Genomic DNA, 18916 nt, shown 5'->3' with positions numbered 1-18916 from the left:
TGATCACTTCACAAAATTATTCACACTAATTGGGTTCTAGCTGTAGATCTCCTTGTTTTTATGTCTCACTGGATTTTAATAATCAGAGAATGAGTTCTCTAATAAAAACTAGACAATACAAAAAATACCTACTAAGATGCATCAATGGTTTCTTTTTTTAATTATAAAAGTATTTTATTATTTTCCAGTAATATGTAGAGATAGTTTTCAACATTTGTTTTTATAAGATTTAAAGTTTCAAATTTTTTCCCTCCTTCCCCCCAAAGACATCAAATAATCTGATATAAGTTATATATGTACAATAACATTAAACATATTTCTAAATTAGTCATGTTATAAGAGAAGAATCAGAGCAAAAAGGAAAACCCTCAAAAAAGAAAAACAACAGCACCAAAAACAAAAGAAATAGTATGGTTCAATCTGCATCCATATTCCACAGTTCTTTTTTTCTGGATTTGGAGAGCCTTTAATAAATGTTGGAGAAGCTGTGGAAGAATTGGAACACTAATGCATTGTTGGTGGAGCTGTGAACTGTTCCAACCATTCTGGAGAGCAATTTGGAATTATGCCCAAAGGGCTATAAAGCTGTGCATATCCTTTGACCTAGCAATACCACTATTGGGTCTTTTTTCCCAAAGAGATCATAAAAAAGGGAAAAGGACCCACATGTATTTATAGCTGCTCTTCTTGTGGTGGCAAGGAATTGGAAATTGAGGGGTTGCTCATCATTTAAGGGAATGGCTGAACAAGTTGTGGTATGTTAATATAATGGAATACTATTGTGCTGTAAGAAATGATAAGCAGGAGGATTTCAGAGAAACCTGGAAGGACTTGCATGAACTGATGATGAGTGAGATGAGCAGAACCAGGATAACATTTTACACAGTAACAGCAACATTGTGTGCTGATCAACTGTGATAGACTTGACTCTTCTCAGCAATACAAGATAGTTCCAAAGGACTCATAATCAATGGTTTCTTATTACAAACACAAATTCCCCTCCTAACATTTAAATCCCTTCTCAACTTTATTCTAATTTGCCTTTCTTGCCTTATCGCACATCCATATGTTAGTCCACTTTACATATTCTTCAGTCCAACTTGACAGACTTTCTTGCTATTCCTTACACATGGCATTCCATCTCCAGGCCTTTGCATAGACTTTCCCCTCTGCCCAGAATGCCCTCTCTCCTCATCTTTTACCTCTTAGAATTCCCCAAAGTATAGCTCAAGTGTTACCTTCTGTTTGTTGTGTTTTTTCAGGGCAATGAGGGTTAAGTGACTTGCCCAGGGTCACACAGCTAGTAAGTGTCAAGTGTCTGAGGCTGGATTTCAACTCAGGTCTTCCTCAGGTCCTCCTGAATCCAGGGCTGATTCTCTGTCCACTGCACCACCTAGCTGCCCCCAAGTGTTACCTTCTGCATGAGGCCTTTCCCCATCCCCCTAGTTGATAGCCCTTTTTCCATCCCGAAATTGCTTTGAATGTATTTCATGTACATTTCATTTGCATGTCATTTCCCCTCCAGTAGAATGTAAGTTCCTTGAGGTCAGAATTATCTTTTACATTGATTTTTTTTCTTTGCCACCCAATACCTAACCTAACATCTCATGTTTAATAAATGGCTGTTGAGAGAGCAAGCTTCTGATTCAGGAAACCAAGATTCAAGTCTCTCTTCTGACACCTACTGTCCGTGTGAGCCTAGGCAAATCACTTCACCCTTTAGGGTCCCCAGGCAACTTGCCAGAAGCAGAAATTGCAGCACACATGCCATTTGATGTTGGTGGAAGGAGTTTGAACACTAGGAGTTCCCTGTCCAGATAAAAAAATGGGTCCAGATCAATGTATGTAGAAAAGTATATGAAGTTCTTTGTGACACTTCAGATTGATTATTCACTTCTCAAAGGCATTGTCATGGGAAGATTAGGAAATACTTTGCTTTGAAGATTTGAGAATTCGCTTACTTTTCCAGATACCTCCAGAGCAGGGCTTCTTAACTTAGAATCTGTGAACTCGATTCTTGAAAATAATTCTGATTAGTGTTCTTCAATAAAATCAGTTTCCTTTATAATCCTCTGTACTTTATTTTATGCATTTAAAATGTTCTTCTGAGAAGCAATTTGGATGCTTCATCAGACTACCCAAAGTGTTCATGGCACTCAAAAGGTGAAGAAGCCTATATCTAGAATCTTTCAGATTCAGTCTTCTTGGGTGCACGCACTTGGACCAAGGGACATTTAGAGCACAAGATCCCTATTCTTTGCTCCAAGAAAGAAAACCATAATGTGCCCTTTCTTGTTCCCAGAATGGTGGACACTAAGACCAAGGTTTCTTGGCATTTTTTGTCTAAGATCCCCTAGAGGGTAGTCAATCAGGTGAAGCTCGTGGTTCTCTTATCAAAAAAATCATTTTTTAAATGCATAAATTAAAATCCATAGGAATGCAAAGGAAACCAATTATGTCAGAAAAGGTATGCAAATATTTCAAAAACATATTCAACATGGACTATTCCTATCTTTTGTCATCTGTTGCAGTTTGTTGAGTGCAAGGTGAATCTTCAGAGTTGTTTCAATTTACATTTCTCTTCCTATTAGTGATTTGGAAATTTTTTCATGTCATCATTTGTATATTTGTTTTGAAAATATTTTCTTATATCCTTTGACCAGTTATTGGGGATTGGATTTTGGGCAACCAATATTTGCATCAGTTCACTAGATTGTGGGTTTCATGAGTGATTTTTTTTGGGGGGGGCAAGGCAATGAGGGTGAAGTGACTTGCCCAGGGTCACACAGTTAGTAAGTGTCAAGTGTCTGAGGCCAGATTTGAATTCGGGTCCTCCTGAATCCAGGGCCAGTGCTTTATCCACTGCAGTGCCACCCAGCTGCCCCCTCATGAGTGATTTTTGATACTTTCCATTTCTGCTATTTCTGTTATTCTTCTGTCTTCATTTTATTTGTGCACAAGCTATATATTTCATGTAATTCAAATTGTCTTTTTATCTTTTATGATCTTCTATATTCCTTTTTAGTTTAAGAATTCTCCCCCTAAACATACTAAACATTCTAATTTTTTATGGTGTTACCTTTTACATTCAAATTCCATGTCCACTTTGAGATTATTATGGTATATGGTGGAAGACAGTGATTTAAATCTATTTTCTGCCAAACTGCTTTCCAGTTTTCCCAGAACTTCTTTTCTAAAAAGGAGTCCTTGCCCAATTAATTCATGCTCTTGAGTTTATGAACCACTGTCCTTCCCTTTCACTCTTACAGATGAGGTGTCACCTGACCCAATCCAGCCCTTTGCTTCAGAAAAATCCCCAGTTCCTTCATGGCCAACTACCCTGAGCAGAGAGGAGTGGTCATATCCCAAAGAGATCCTGGGAGTATTCTGTCTTGGCCTTCTTGATTCTGCCACTTTCTGATGTATGTCTCCTTGTCCATGCCCTTTCTTTCCAGATTGGATGCTGCCAGGGACCACGTGTTGCCCATCGACTACTACTTTCCGCCACAAAAGACCTGCCTGATCTGTGGCGATGAAGCTTCAGGCTGTCACTATGGAGCACTCACCTGCGGCAGCTGCAAAGTCTTCTTCAAGCGAGCAGCAGAAGGTAAAAGGGGCTTCCTTCTTCCCTGTGTCTCCCTTTTCCACTCCTGATACAGATAGGAGCCCTCCTGGCCCAGGACTCCCTGGGTTTCTAAGGCCTTATCTAGGCCTGTTCTAGGAAGTAGGTTCCTCCCAGAACAAAGAGGGGCCTCCAGCACTACTCTGCCTGGCGCTGTGGCTTTTCCCCAGCCCAGGCAGAGCCCTGTGAGATAAAGTTGGAGAAATGCACGTGGTTCCAGCTACCCTTTGGAACTCTCTCACTGAGATAAAAGACAACAGAGGATTGAAAAAAGATTTCTTGCCCTTTCCACTTGCATTTATCTCCAAAGTCTAGAGAAGGAAAAAGTCTGCTTGTCGATGGGATCTGTAGACAGAAGGCTCCTAAGAAGGTTCTCCATCTTCTTCCTCTGTCCACAATAAACTCCTGCTGTCTGTTGGGGAACCCATCCCCAGCCTCCAGAATACCAACAGGGCCCGTGTCAATAGCATTGAGAGGTTTGCAAACATTTTCCCCACCATTGTCCTGTGTTTTGGGGTAGTAATCCCATTTTGACAGAGGAGAGAACTGAGGCTTAGGGACCATAGAATCCTAGATCTTGAGCTGGAAGGGATTTTAGATATTATATCATCCAATCCCCTCCTTCTACAGAGGAGGAAACTGAGACCCAGGGAAGGGAAGTGACTTGTCCAACGTCACACATAGGGTCCTTCCTAGATCTATGGCTAGAAGGGACCTTGAAAGTCATCTGGTACTTCTCTCATTCTATAGAGGGGGAAACTGATACTCAGAGGTCAAAGGGCTAGGCTAAAGTCATGCAGGTAACAAGTGGCCGAGCCTAGATTTGAATCCAGGTCCTCTGGTCCCAAATCAAATGCACTTTCCACTGCACCATACCGCCTATATCATCAACGGTTTGCTCATGCTCCACACTAGATAGTAGCAGGACCGGGATTTGAATCCAGCTCTTCTCACACCCCAGTTTATCAGTCTTTCTGCCATGCCACCTTGGTGGCTATTTTCATTCCTATTGATTCTCAGTCAGTCAACAAGGAGGAGGATTAAGCGCTTACATAGCAGGCACTGGGGATACACAAATTAAATAGTGCCTGCCCTCAAGGGGCTTATATTCCAGTGGGGAAGCCATGCATCAATAGAAAATACCTATAGAGATGAAATGGAGTGTTGGAAGGGAAGGTCCTAGTGGCTGTGGGAGATGGGGCAGGAGGAAGATCAGGAAAAGGGTGGGGGTGGGGGGTTGACCTGAAGCTTATAGGAAAGCAAAGATTCTAAGAGGCAGAGCTGTCCTAGGGAAGAGGGCAACAGTGGGGTGGGTTGGGAAGAAAAGCTCCCTTTGTGAAAAATCTCCAGATCACTCTGCCTTTCACCCAAAAGCTTGTTGATTATTATTTTTCAGTCATGTCTGACTCTTCCTGAGCTCATTTGGAATGTACTTGGCAAAGATGGTTTTTGCAATTTCTTTCTTCAGCTCATTTAACAGATAAGGAAACTGAGGCAAGCAGGGTGAAGTGACTTGCTCAGGGTCACACAGCTAGAAAGTGCCTGAGTTCAGATTTGAACTCGGGTTTTCCTGACTCCAAGTTGGTGCTCTAGTTGCCAAGTTGGTGCACCCAGCTGCCCCATTGACTATCGTTAACTAAAACTGATGTCCACTCATCTCCTTTGAGCAAGGAGATCTTCAGCATCCTGAACACATGCTGTCAGGATGGTCCAGAGTGCTTTGAGGTTATTTGAGTGGGCATTAGAGTGAGGGCATCAGCAGCCCTAGGTTCAAAGCTGAGCTCCCCTATTCTCTAGCTATGTGATCGCAGGGAAATCCTGAGTCCTCTTTGGACCTCTGCTTTTCCCATCTGTGAATTGGGGAGAAGTCATTGTGATCCTGCACCCCTCACTGGGTCGTTGTTGCTGGATTGTATTAACCAGAAAGTGCCATATAGATGAGAGGACCCATGGCAGCATGGGTAATGGTGGTGGATCCTTTTGGTATCCTCTATGCCCTACTGCCCTTGGTAAGCCTTAGGACCCAGAGATGTCCCTTTTGCTCTTGGGAGGACAGGCACTCTCATTAGTGGCTCTTCTTAATCCTTTTCCAAGCCCCTGTACCCTCTGCCCCAAGGAATCGACACTCCTGTTCTCCCTCCTCTCTGGAACAGACCCCCAAATCTAACACAGAGCAGCTTTGACTTGAAAGGCATCTTCTCAAGTCACCATTTCAACCCCTTCCCCATATCCCATTCAACCTTTCCCTATATACCCTTCCATTCAATCAGGAAGCATCCATTTATTAAACACTGAACTAGGGCCAGACACTGGGGATACCAATGAGTGAGACTCCCTAGTTTCTGATTTGAATACCTCAGATGATGAGAAACTTCCTACCTCCCAAGTTCCCTCAATGGCCTCCCCATAACCATGCACTGATGTCCCAGGCTCAGTTCTACCTCCTGGAGTCATGTGACAGCTCTCCTCCACTACCTTTCTACTCCGGGCTACATATCCCTTCTTCCTTTAATCAGACTTGATGTGGCAACATCTTCAGTCCTTAATATATCCTGCTTTCACCCTACTCTGGACCCTAGAACTAATGCTAGAAGGAGGCCTAGAGAGGCCCTCTAGTCCAACCCCCTCATTGTACAGAAGTGACTTGCCCAAGGTCACACATAGGATTCTAGAGGGGGAGCTAGAAAGGACCTCTTAAGCCCAAACCCCTTCTTTTATAGAAGAGGAAATTGAGGCCCAGGGAAGGGAAATGACTTGTTCAAGGTCATACAGGGGATTCGAGAGCTAGAAGGGACCATCCAGTCTGACTTGCTCATCTTACAGATGAATAAACTGAGGCCCAAGGAAGAGCAGTGAACTGTACATGGCCACAGAAGGTCTTCCAACTCTAACTCCATTTCCTCTGTACCGTCCTGCCTTTCACGTGCTTCCCTTTGTCACGGCCCTTCCTAAAATTACAGAATCAAAGCCAGAAGGGCCCCCATTGACTGTCCCATCTGACCTGCACCTAAACAAGCCTCCCCACTAACAGCTTCATCAGGTGCTTGGAATTCTTCAAAGAAGCATCAAGAACCACATTTTTGCTTGATGATCTTCACCATGGCACCAAAAACCTAGCTTAATCCTCTAGATGTGGGGTCTGACCAGGGCAAAGGCTCATGGGATATAGCCTCCCTCTTTCTGGACATTATTCTCATAGAGTCCAGCCTAGGAACTAATTAATGTTCCACATCTCCCGGGTGTCTCAGACTGAGCTTGCAGTCCACTAAGACTCTCAGCTCTTTTTCCACCAGTTTTTTTTTTTGGGGGGGGGGCAGTGCACAGTGCCGTGTCTTTCTATATTTAATTGGTCTCTGAGTACCTTGAAGGAAGGTACTCACTCACAAGGAGTGCTGATAGAGTAGTGGGCCTGGCTTGTTGGAGGTTTCTTGATGGTAGAGATAACAGTATGGGCAAGCCCTGCTGTTTCTTTCTCCACCTCTAAGCCGAGAACCTTCTTCAGAAAGAAGCACAGTTGGCCGTCACCCCCAAAAAGGGAGCCTTCCCTGGGCCCCACCCCAGGTGCTCGATCCATCCCTTCCTTGGCTTGGCCTAGGCCACTGAGCCTAGAGCCAGAGCCAGGGCTTATGTAAGGGTTATAAACAACCCTGGTGGGTTCCTGGAATCTGGGACAGAGGCAAGCAGGGGGTGATGCTCAGCCAGCTCTCCTGTTCCTGAGAGAAAAGCAGAATGGAGACCCAGTCTTGCTCCTCGGACACTGGGGCCTTACTCAGTTCAGCAAACCCTGGGGTGTAAGGAAGGCCCACTGGGTTTGGGTTTGGGAGGCCTGACTTCCATTGCTGACAAAGCCTCTTACCATAGCCACATGACCTCTTGGAGGTCTCCACATTGGGAAAGTGGGACTTATCCTCCTTCCCAGCACTGCTCTGAAAATTAAATGGGATTAGCAGATCCCAGACCTAGACCTCAGAGGCCAGCTAGTGCAAGTCCCTCATTTTATAAGGGAAGACACTGAGGCCCAGGGAAGGGAAGAGTCTTAGCCCAAAGCACGCACAGGATAGTAGATGTAGGCTAATTAGCTAATGATGTTCAAGTGCCTCTGAGCTTGCATCCTCAAAGCTACCTCTAAGGGACCCACTGCTGCAGTGAAGGCTCCTGTGGGCTATTTGGGCCCAGTACCCACAGCTTTCAGGGGGAGCTTCCCATCCTGGTCAGAGGCTGGGAGCCCTCCTTTGAGAGGGGCCGAATGCAAGCTTCAGACCATGCCTATAAAACTTAGAAGCTGTGTGACCTCAGGCCAGTTGCTTAACCTCTGCAAGCCTCAGTTTCCCCATTTGTAAAATGGGGATAATAATAGAACCTACCTTCCAAGGTAGTTATGAGCACCAAATGAGATAACATGGACAGTGTGCTTGGCAGGCCCATCAAGCTTTAGAGAAATGTGCTCTGTAATTATTATAATGATGTACTGAAGGAGTCAGAGGATTTATTCTATTATTAATTGTTATATTATTATAACAGATTATTATAATATCACAGATATGACCGAGGGAATTTCCTCCTGGAAGTTCCCTATATCAAGGAAATAACTTATACTAACAACAACAACAACGACAACAACAATAACAATAATAAAACAAATAATGTTCCTATGATTTCTTTGGTATAAGGAACTCCCAGAGAAGTGAACTTCCTCTACTAATGCAGATTGCCACCTTCTCTGCGTCTGCTAGTCTTAGAGTTCCCTGGAGTAGTGGGGAGTTAAATATAATAATAACAGTAATAATAGCTAGCATTTATATAGTGCTTACTATGTGCCAGGCATTGTGCTAACCACTTTATAAATATTATCTGGTTTGGACTTTTTTTACCCTCATAATAACCCTGGCAAACAAGTGCTATTATTATCCCTACTTTACAGATGAGAAAACTGAGGCAGACAGATTCAGTAACAAATTCACAGAGTCAGAGGTAAGGCTTGACCTCAGGCCTTCCTGGCTAGCTTTGTGCCCTTTGAGCACAATAAGGCTAATGATGGCCCTTTACATTTCTCATCCCAACCCCACTGCTCTCTTAGGCAGGTCATCTTTCCTGGGCATGGCAGTTGTAGCAATCATACCAGCAAGAAGAAAGAGAGCAGGAGAAAGCCAGGGAATGAATTCAATAGACAGAGAGATGAGCCCATCTACAAGAAGTTTTACAAATCTGGGTCAGCAAATTGTTGTTTTCAGAAAACAGGGAAAACGATTGCCTGGACAGAGAAAGGAGAAGATTGTCTTATTGTTCAGTCTCTTCCCCCCACACCGGGATGGCTTCGGCCCAACTCTGTGCAGGGGAGTTCTAATGGAGAAACTGAGCCAGAGCTGAGAGAGGAGCCAACAGGGGGATGGGGAAGTGTCAGGGTGGAGGTGACCCTCCTTCACAGACCTCCTAGAAATGAAGAAAAGACCATGGCTCCTCTCAACAGGGGTCCCTGTAGCGTCCCAAACCCAGCTGGCCTCAGAGTTCAACAAGGACCACCACAGGCTCCTAAATTTACAGCAGGAAAGGCCTCCAACTCCCTCATTTTACAGATGAAGAAACTGAGACAATTTGCCTCTGGCCACATAGAATCATAGATTTCAAGCTGGAAAGGACCCCAGGAGTCATCTGGGCCAACCCATTCCTGTTACAAATGAGAATAAAGGCCCAGAAAGGTGGTGACTTGCCCAAGGTTGCTCATTTGACTCCAAATTCAGGGCTGTTTCCATTGCACCACAAGTTCTGGGGAGCTACAATAGGGTCCCAGATCCCTAGTGAATTAAGGCCAAGCAAGCCACGGGCCCTCTCTGGACCTCAGTCCCCACATCTGCAAAATGGCAATGCTATCGCTAACATTGCATATCTTCTAGGGATGGTGGGAGGAAAGTAACAGGAGCTATTGCTATCTTTGTTGTTGTTGTTGTTGTTGTTGTCTTCATTGTCCTGTTGTTGTTCTCCTCCCTCTCCCCCTTTACCTCCCCCTTCCTCCTCTCCCCCTCTACCTTCTGTTCTTCCCCCTCCTCCTCCTTTTCCTTCTTTTTTTGGGGGGTGGGGCGATGAGGGTTAAGTGACTTGCCCAGGGTCACACAGCTAGTGTCAAGTGTCTGAGACCAGATTTGAACTCAGGTCCTCCTGAATCCAGGGCCGGTGCTTTACACTGTGTCACCTAGCTGCCCCCTCCTTTTCCTTCTCCTCCTCCCTCTCCCCTTTCTTCCCCCTTTCCCTCCCCTTTCTCCTCTTCCTCATTTTCCTCTTTTTCCTCTCCTTCCCCATCCCCTCTCCCTCCTCCTTTTTCTTTTTCTCTTCCTCTTCCTCCTCCTCCTCCTATGGAAAGAGCAGGGGTTCTGGGGTTGGAGGACCTAGATTTAAATCCCACTTCTGATACTTGTGACCTGTGAGACTTTGAGCAAGCCACTTGCCCTCCCTGGACCTCTCTCATCTGTAAATTACAGTCTTGGGGAGTTCCTGGGGCACAGAGAGGTTAAGTAATCCATTAATCAGTAAGCATGTATTAAATGCCTACTAGGTGCCAGGCACCTGGTCACATAGTTACTGAGTTGGCCTGCAATCCAGGGGCCTTACTGACTCCATGGTAGACTTCCTTCTCCTTTTGTTACTATCGTTTGTAAAATGATATTGGACCTGGTTTCTAAGTCTCTTTCCAGCTTTGAGATTTGATTCTTGTTGGGGGGGGGCGGGCAGGGAAGAGGACTGGACATCAGGAAAGCTGGATTTTACTTGGCTCACTTTTCTGCATGACCTTGGATAAGTCACACCCTGAGCATCATTGAAAAAGTAAGGGTAATAACAGGCACTCAGAAATGTGAGGTATGATTATTGAGAGTGAAGCCTATACCTTTGAGGTGGTAATAATAATGACAACAACAACAACAACGATAGCTCACATTTAGATGGCACTTGACATTTACAAATCTTATGTCATTTGATGCTCACAACAACCCTGGGTGTAGGTGCTATTATTATTCCCATTTTACATTCAAGGAAACTGAGGCAGGCAGCGATGAAGTGACTTGCTCAGGGTCACACAGCTAGGAAGTGCCCGAGGCTGGATTTGCACTTCCTAAGTATGGGTCCAGGTCCAGCCTGGGTTCGTGATTATGTAATACGTTCTACGGCCCTCACACATGTATATATCATGTCGCCTCCTCAGTTGTTTGCTGTGGCAGGCTCCATCTTGGATCCAAGCCTCATTTCCTAGCAGACAAGCTGAGCCCCGAAGAGGGAAGTGATTTGTGTAGTCACCCCCACCGATGATTAGGGGCTGAGCCGGGCGGTAAGCCCAGTCTCCAGATTCCAGGCATTGTGTCTGTTGTGTTCCATACCCCCCTCCCCTCATCTAGCAGATCTGTAAGCTTCAGAAGGCCAGGCCCAGCACAGGTTCTGAGCTAAACCTGTGTTACCCCCAAGCTGCACCATGCAGTTGCCTCTTAAATCTTTGTTTGTAGAAAGGAGGAGGGGATAGAGGCTGCCCAGAACCATACTAGGCCTCTGTCCATCTCCCTGGGGCCTACTGGATCTGGCCCCCAGGCGTCTGCATTTGGGCCTTCACTTGAAGGGGCTGGGGGAGGAAGATGGCTTTGGGAAAAATCATTATTGGTGTTTTCTTTCTCCTCCCATCTGTAAAGCTGTGTGACTTGTTTTACAACTCTCATCAGCCCAGCTTGAAAGGGGGGGCCAGCTTATTACCCGCCTTGAACATTTATTGATTTGTTTTTCCCATTTTTACAATATATCTTTACTACCCAAGAGAGTCTGCTCCTGAGGTATGCCAAATTGGTTTCCTTGAGATCTGTGAATCCCACCAATGGGGCGCCAAGAGCCCACCCTCCCACCCCATCTCCCTCTCTCCCTTTCCCTCCCTCCCCCCCTCTCTCCTGTCTTTTTCTCCCTATCTCTGACTCTCTCTCCCCCTTCCTCTCTCTCCCCCTTCTCTCTTTCTCTCTCCCTATCTGTCTCTCTGCCTCTGTCTTCCTCTACCTGTCTCTCTCCCACCTCTATTCCCCATCTATCCCTTCCCCCTCCTCTCTCTCTCTCTCTCCCCTTTCTCTCTCTCTGTCTCTCTCTGTTCTCTCTCCCTATCTTTGTCTCTTTTTCTCTCTCTGACTCTCTGTCTCTCTTTCTGACTCTCTATCTCTCCCCTCCCCCTCCTTCTCTCTTCCCTCCCTCTTTCTTTCCTCCTCTCTCTCCCCCCTCCTCTCTCTTCCCCTTGTGTCTGTCTCTTTCTCTTCCTTTCTCTGTCTCTCTCCCTCTCCCTCCCTCTCCTCTCTCTTTTTCTGCCCCCTCTTTCTGTCTCTCTTTCTCTCTCCCACTTCTCCTCCTCTAACTTCCTTTTTTTATCCCCCTCCCTTCATGTGTTCCCCTGCCTTTCCCTCTCCCTTTCCTCCTATCTCTCCTCTCCCTCTCCTTTCCCCTCCCTCCTTCCTTTTTGCTTGCTTCCTTCTCTCTCCCTCTCCTCCTCCTTTGACTGTGTGCTTTTCTTCTTTCTCTCCTCTCCCCTCCCTTTTCTTCCTCTCCCACCCTCCCTTGGTCTTCCCCAACCCCCTTCCCCTCTCTTCTACCTGCTGCCTTCTCTCCCTTGTGGTCCCCTCCCTGTCTCCTGCCTGTCTCCCCCTCCTCCCTTTCCATCTCATAATAGGAGGTGATCTTAGATCTCATCTAGCCCTCACTTTAGCACCCCCAACAAAGGGACATCCAGCTTTGACCAGGAGGCCTGCCATAAAGGGGAGCCAGTCACTTCCCAAGGTGGCCCAGCCTGCCTGGGGACCCCTCTCCTTCGAACTAGTTTGTCCTCATGTCAGTTGAGCTGCTGCCTATGCATACCACCCATCCCATTGCTCCCACTTCTGCCCTCCATGTGCCTGCCCGCCATGTCCTTAGACACAGGCATCCCATCCTCCCTACCTCCACCCCAATTCCCTCCCCTGAGCACTCTCCAGCTCACCAGTGTCCTTCCTAAAATGTAGCATCCACATAGGGAGAGGGAGGGCTTCAACCCTCTCATTGACATTGACGTGGAAAACTCTCTGGCGCTGCTTGGCATCTTCCAACCCCAAAGACATGACCAGAGAACTGAGATGTTAAGTGATTTGGCTGGGGTCACCCAGCCAGGATGCATCAGTCGCAAGCCTAGAGCCTCGATCTCCCTGGCCCAAGGCTCAGCTTTCCATCTACTCAACTGCTATTCCCTCCTTCTCCAGCACAGTGGCCCAGATGGGATCCTTTCCCCTCTGTCTCCCTGCCTTGTCTCTTCCCTGTCCTCTCTGGCCCCCCTCCTGCCTCTTTCTTCTTTCTTCTTTTGTTAAGGACAGTGGCAGTTACCATTTTCTGCATAGTTTTCTTGCCATTAGACTCAACCTGGAATATTGAATGAGTCTACTTTTCCCATCACTTAGAAATTAGCCAGGTTTTGCTGTGGAGAGGACAGGATGAGGAGGGAACCCCACATATAACAGTGTCTTTATTTCTGTGATGGGGAATCAAGAGGAAGCTACACATGTTGGGGGGGTGAGGAATTGGCTAGGGAAATAGCTTTGATAGAGAAGCAACCCAGTGTCAAAGAAAACAAGCCAAATTCCACTTAAGAGTTGGGACTTCCTCAGGTTACAGATCCTCAGTTTTTTCATCTATGAAATGGGGGTGATAATGCCTGTTCTTACCCAGTTACTAAGGCAGTGCCTTCCTTACAAGGTCCTATAAAGAAAGCACTCTGGAAGTCATCAATCACTCAACAAGCAAATGGCCTTCTCCATGCCCCAGGCATGGTGCCCAGCGTTGAGAAGGACAAAGAACAAAACAGTCCCTACCCACATGGAGACAATATTTTAATGAGAGCAACAGCAAAGACGTATAGAAGTATATCAATCCAAAGTAGTTCAATACAAGGCAATTTGGGAGGGAGGGCAGGCACTGGTAGTTGGGAGAATCAGGAAGTGCCTTGGAAATTTGGCTGTATCTTGAATGAAGACAGCGAGTGTATGAGGTGGAATTGAGGCATGAGTGCATTCCCAGTATGCAGTGTGGCCTGAGCAAAGGCAGAGAGATGGGAGATGAAGTCTCACATGTGAGCTACCAAGAGAAGGTCACTTTGGCTAGACACATCTCTTCTAGCTCAGCAGGCTGTATTTTAAGGAGCCTTCAGCTCAGACAGTTCTGCGTATATGCCACATGCAGCATGGTATAGGTATCCCAGGACCTAAGTTTAAATCCTGCCACTCATGCTCACTTACCTGTGTTACCTTGGACGGATCACTCTAGGGCCTCAGTTTTCTCCTTTGTAAAATGACAGGGATGGATCAGATGGCTTCTGAGGGTCCTTGTAACTCTAGATTATAATCCTCTATATGACCTCAAGGAAGTTATTTTAACCTCCCTGGGCCTCAGTTTCCTCCACTGTAAAATGACAGGGTTGAACTAGGTGGCTTCTGGGGGCCCTTCCAGCTCATGGTTCCAGCTAGAACCCTTTGGGATCTAGCACTCTTGGATTGCCAGATCTGGACGACTGTGGCCTGGTCATGGCACTGGATTTTCACTGGTGTGTACCGTGGCCCTCTGAGAGCCGTGGCCCCACACCAGTTGTTTCTTCTCATTTATAACGGGTCCAGTGATTCTCCCATCCTGATTTTCCTAGGTGAGTTCATCAAATCCAGAATGGGCCAAAGGATTTACTATTTTTTTTCAGGCATTTACTAGCAAAACACTGGAGATTCTGTTATCTGTTTTGCACCCAGCAAGGGCCATTTGGGGGTACGTAATAAAAAGGTAACTCTAGCTCGCATGCAGAACTCAGAGGATGATATCATACTTAGTGGCATTTCCAGACCATCCTGATTTAGTGTTGTGGGCAAATTCCAAGCTCTTCTTTCATTCATCTTCCTTCCAGCCCTCCTCTCTAGACATAAATGCACATGTCCAGCCCCCCAATACATAAATGTACATGTCCTCAGTCTGGCCCCTTCGTTTCATTCCCTTGGTGTGCCACATTCCTGCTTGTCTGAGGCCTTGTGGAGAGGCTCGAGTACACGTTGCTGCTTTGGGAAGGCCAACTCTTTATCAGTGATGAGGAACTGCTAAGAAAGTGGCCCAGAGTCTCCCAGACATTCCCAGCAGCTTGGCAGTTCCATGGCTCGTTCAGATCCAAACTTGGGCCTGATGCCTTCTCTTACCCTGAACATACTAGGCTGAGAATGAGGAGACTTCAGTCCTGTTAGTGGCCTGACCTTGGTTCATTCTTTTTGGAACACACAGGGTTGAATTGAAGGACCTTGAACATTACAGTTCTTGTGGTTGTCATCCTCTAACTTTTCGTGTCCTGTGTTCTGAGCTTCCTTTTGTTATGATCAATCAATCAGAGCCAGAGATGGAATGCAGGAGGCCAGTGGTCTTTTACCCTTGTGATCCTTAGTTTCCTTACTCTAAAATGAAATTCCTAATGCCTGAGATCATCCTACCTTGAGTTGGAATGGGTACAGAAGTGGCCTCAAGGGCCCTGAGGGCCAGAGGTCATATTCTGCCTCTCATACATTCTGGCTGTGTGATCCTGGGCAAGTCACTTCATCTCTTAGCATGCCAGGCCACAAGCTGAAGGTCTGCATGGTTAAAGGGACTTTGGGGCAGCTAGGTGGCGCAGTGGATAAAGCACTGGCCCTGGATTCAGGAGGACCTGAGTTCAAATTTGGCCTTAGACACTTGACACTTACTAGCTGTGTCGACCTGAGCAAGTCACTTAACCCCAATTGCCTCACTTTAAAAGAAAACAAAAAGGGACTTCCCCAGATCAATGAAATCCTAAGCCCAGTGTGCAGCCTTCTGGTCTTCTTTCCTGTCACAGGGTTGCTGTGAGGCCCAAAGGAGAAAGTGTAGACAAAGCACTTTGCACACCTTAAAGCACCATATGGAGGGCCACTGCAGTTATTGTCCATTGTTCATTTTGTCCCAAGGCCCTGCCTGGCTCTAACACAATGTGAGTGTTGTTGGTTTTTTTTTCTGGTTTCTTGATACTTTTCTCACTTATCTGGTCTCTTCCTCACTTGGTCCAAGTTATCCCACTTTCCAGGTTTATTGCTATGGGATGGAAGGGGCTGCCTGGCCCAGAGGCCTCCCAACCCTGTACTTTTCTACTAGGATAGAGGATGGGGTCTAGACCTGTGCTTTCACTGGCACAGACAAAGCCTTGGGGAAAAAAATTCCCTCTCCCAACTCAGGTCAACACTTTCTCTGCAACTCAAGTTGCAGCGATTCAAGTTAAGTGATTTGCCCAGGGTCTCATTGCCAGCATTGCAGAGAAATGTGGGTTCAGTTGTACAGATTTTCCATCTCCCAAGGCTGATCACCTTGATGTTCAAGGTAATACATCCCTTGAGGTGGAAGGAGACCTAGTCGAACACCTGGTCAAACCCTTTCACTTTACAGAAGAGCCTGGTAACTCTGACTTACTGGAGCCAAACAAACCCTAGCTTGCTGGCCAGCCTTCCATTGCTAAGTCCCTTTCAGCTTAGCTGAGTTGCTCCTCTGAAGCACACAAGGCTGGCATTCAGGGTCCCCATCACTGAGCATCCGAGTTTCCATTGGACAAAGAGAAACATCTGGGAATGCTGGGGAAAGGTCACTACTCTTCTGATGGTGTCAGTCGTTGCCCTTAGAAATGCCACAATAAAGAGATTCAAGACAAATTTCACATATGTTCCAGTCATTTAATGATATAAGGATCACAGATTTAGAGTTCAAAGGACATCTAATCTGATGCCTTTAAAAGTGGGTAAACTGAGGCCAGGAGAGGCAGAGTGACTTCATAGGATAACAGGATCATAGAATTTGAGCTGAACAGGATTTCAGAAGCCATCAAGTTCAGCCCCTTTGTTTTTCAGATGGGGAAACTGCGACCCACAGAGGGGGGCTGTAAGCTACCCCAAATTGGACATGTCCAAAGCTGGAATAGACCTTATAAATTACAATACATCCTTTTACAAATCAAGAAACTGAGGATGGGAGAAATTAACAACTTGCTTGAGGCCATCCTGGTAGTGAGTGGCAGAATTCAGGACATCAGAGTCCAAGTCAAGTATTCTTTTCCCAATCCCTCGCTGTATATTTGCCCCACACTCTAAGGAAGATATATAAAGAAATCACCTTGTTCAGAACTCAATCCTGAGAAGTAGCAATTTGGACTGGACCTAGAATGTTCTCTGTTTCTTCATATCCCAATGCATCAGTAACTTCAGGTCTTAGAGAGTTAGTTGCCTAGAGAACTGGGCACATAAATGATCTGCTGATGGTAACGCTGTCAGCAAATGTTTCAGGTGGAACTTGAGCCCGAGTCTTCCTGAGTCTAAAGCCAGCTCTCTCACCCTCCTTCCCTTCTGTGATCTTTGGTGAATTTGGATAATTATTAAACACAGGAGAATATGGCATATCTAACACATTTATTATAATTCAGCAAGCACAGGTCAGGCACTATGCCAAATGCAGGTGATACAAAGGCAAAAATTTTGAAAGTCCTTGCCCTTTAGGGGCTTATGTTACTATAATATAGATTAAGAACTTGTAGGCAGCATTTGAGGATGCCGTTCTTATGAAGCCCTCGCCATCTTGTAGCAAGCAGTACCCCCATGGCTAGCTGATTTGTGGACCTACGTAGGCCTCAAGTCTGGGACTCCATGGAACAAGCCCAGATGGAAGGCCTACAGAATCCTTCTTATCAATGAGAAAACTATAACTCACAGTTCTTGGTCCCAATCCTTGTCACTTCAGGAGCCATGCCAGGGATGATGAACAAGAAATCACTACAGGCTTTGCGGTGTTATGGGGACATTTGGAAAGGACTCAGTTTCTTTCCCTGTAAAATGAAGACATAGAACAGAATGACCTTGAACAGCCCCTTCCAGACCTTGATCCCATGATCCTATCAAATTGTGGGTCCTTGAAATATTAAATAAATCAGGGTTGTACCACTGCCCTTCATTTCCTTTTTTTCCTGTTTCACTCTTATCCTTCTAGGTAGGGTAAGAGAAGAACAGAGGAGCAGCCTAGAGGCAGCTTCTGCCTTAGCTCAGACTTTAGGTTTGTGTAGCCCATTAGTAGAGTTTCCACACTTGTTTCATGTCTCTCATGGGGAAGCTCGCTCTTGCATCCTGAATCTTATTTCATTGTGGTATCTGGACTCCTGCCTAGAAGCCTGTGGGTATCAGGCAGCTTTGTGAAGCAGAGAAATACATTGGAGTTGCTTTGCACTTGTCTGGGTGTAGGTAAAGGCAAAGCCTAGACTGGAAGGGATTGCCATTGGCTCCCACTCCACTGGGACCAGAGGATCATAGGCTCAGAGATTTAGAACTAAAAGGGCTCATTCACCACTCTCATTTTAACCAGGAAATTGTGGCCAAGAAAGTTTATAATGGGTAACTTACCCAAGGTCACACAGGAAGTAGGTATCAGAACAAGACTCTGTCCCCAGGACCTCCCACCTCAAAGCTAGTCCACCTTCCACTGCCACGCTGGTTATGTCATTCTTGATTAGGATTATGGGGAAACAGTGACCATGATAATATGCTATGTTTATATATTGCTTTCCCTATATCTTACTTGTTTGAGTCTCAAAAGCCTCGTGAGATAGCCAGTGAAAATTTCATCTCCATTCTTGCAGATGAGGAAAACGAAGACCTCTAAGAAGGTTCCCCAAGGCTGAGAAACTGTTGAAGTGTAGATCTATTCCAAGTCTGGTGGCCTTTCTAGCCTAGCTGGGCTGCTTTTAAGGAAATGAGTCAGGTCTTGAATTGCACTGGTTGCCCTGATAAGTGAGCATCATTATCTACCTTTCTTTTTTCTCCTGGCAGTCACCATATTCAGTTTCTCTCTCTTCCAAAGTATTTCATTAATTGGATCATAGATTTAGAGCTAGAAAGTTATCCAGTCAAATCTCCTAATTTTACACAGGAGGAAACAGAGGCCCAGGGAGGGGAAGGGTCTTATGATAGTTCCATCATAATTAAGTGGAGGAAAGTCATTTTTAATAGAAATATTGATATGTATTCTCAATTTTTGATCTGTTGTCCTGCTTCTAGCATCATTCTTTTTTTTCCAGGGCAATGAGGGTTAAGTGACTTGCCCAGGGTCACACAGCTAGTAGGTGTCAAGTGTCTGAGACTGGATTTGAACTCAAGTCCTCCTGAATCCAAGGCCAATGCTTTATCCACTGTGCCACCTAGCTGCCCCCAATCTAGCATCATTCTTTTTTTTTTTTTTTTTTTTTTTTAGGCAATG

The 18916-nt window shown here is 45.7% G+C and overlaps 1 protein-coding gene across 1 annotated transcript in view; it reads left to right on the top strand.

Moving 5' to 3' along the window:
* The window catches only part of AR (androgen receptor), a 227272-nt gene that overhangs the window by 129224 nt on the left and 79132 nt on the right, over positions 1–18916 (top strand). Inside the window, exon 2 of the mRNA XM_043974531.1 lies at positions 3456–3607. Coding sequence (XP_043830466.1) covers positions 3456–3607 — 152 coding nt within the window. The remainder of the gene's footprint in view (positions 1–3455; positions 3608–18916) is intronic.

This window comes from Dromiciops gliroides, chromosome X (assembly GCF_019393635.1).
Source record: "Dromiciops gliroides isolate mDroGli1 chromosome X, mDroGli1.pri, whole genome shotgun sequence".
Taxonomy (NCBI): Eukaryota; Metazoa; Chordata; class Mammalia; order Microbiotheria; family Microbiotheriidae; genus Dromiciops; species Dromiciops gliroides.
Note: the sequence above shows the minus strand (reverse complement) of the source record. Positions and strands in the feature narration are given on the sequence as shown.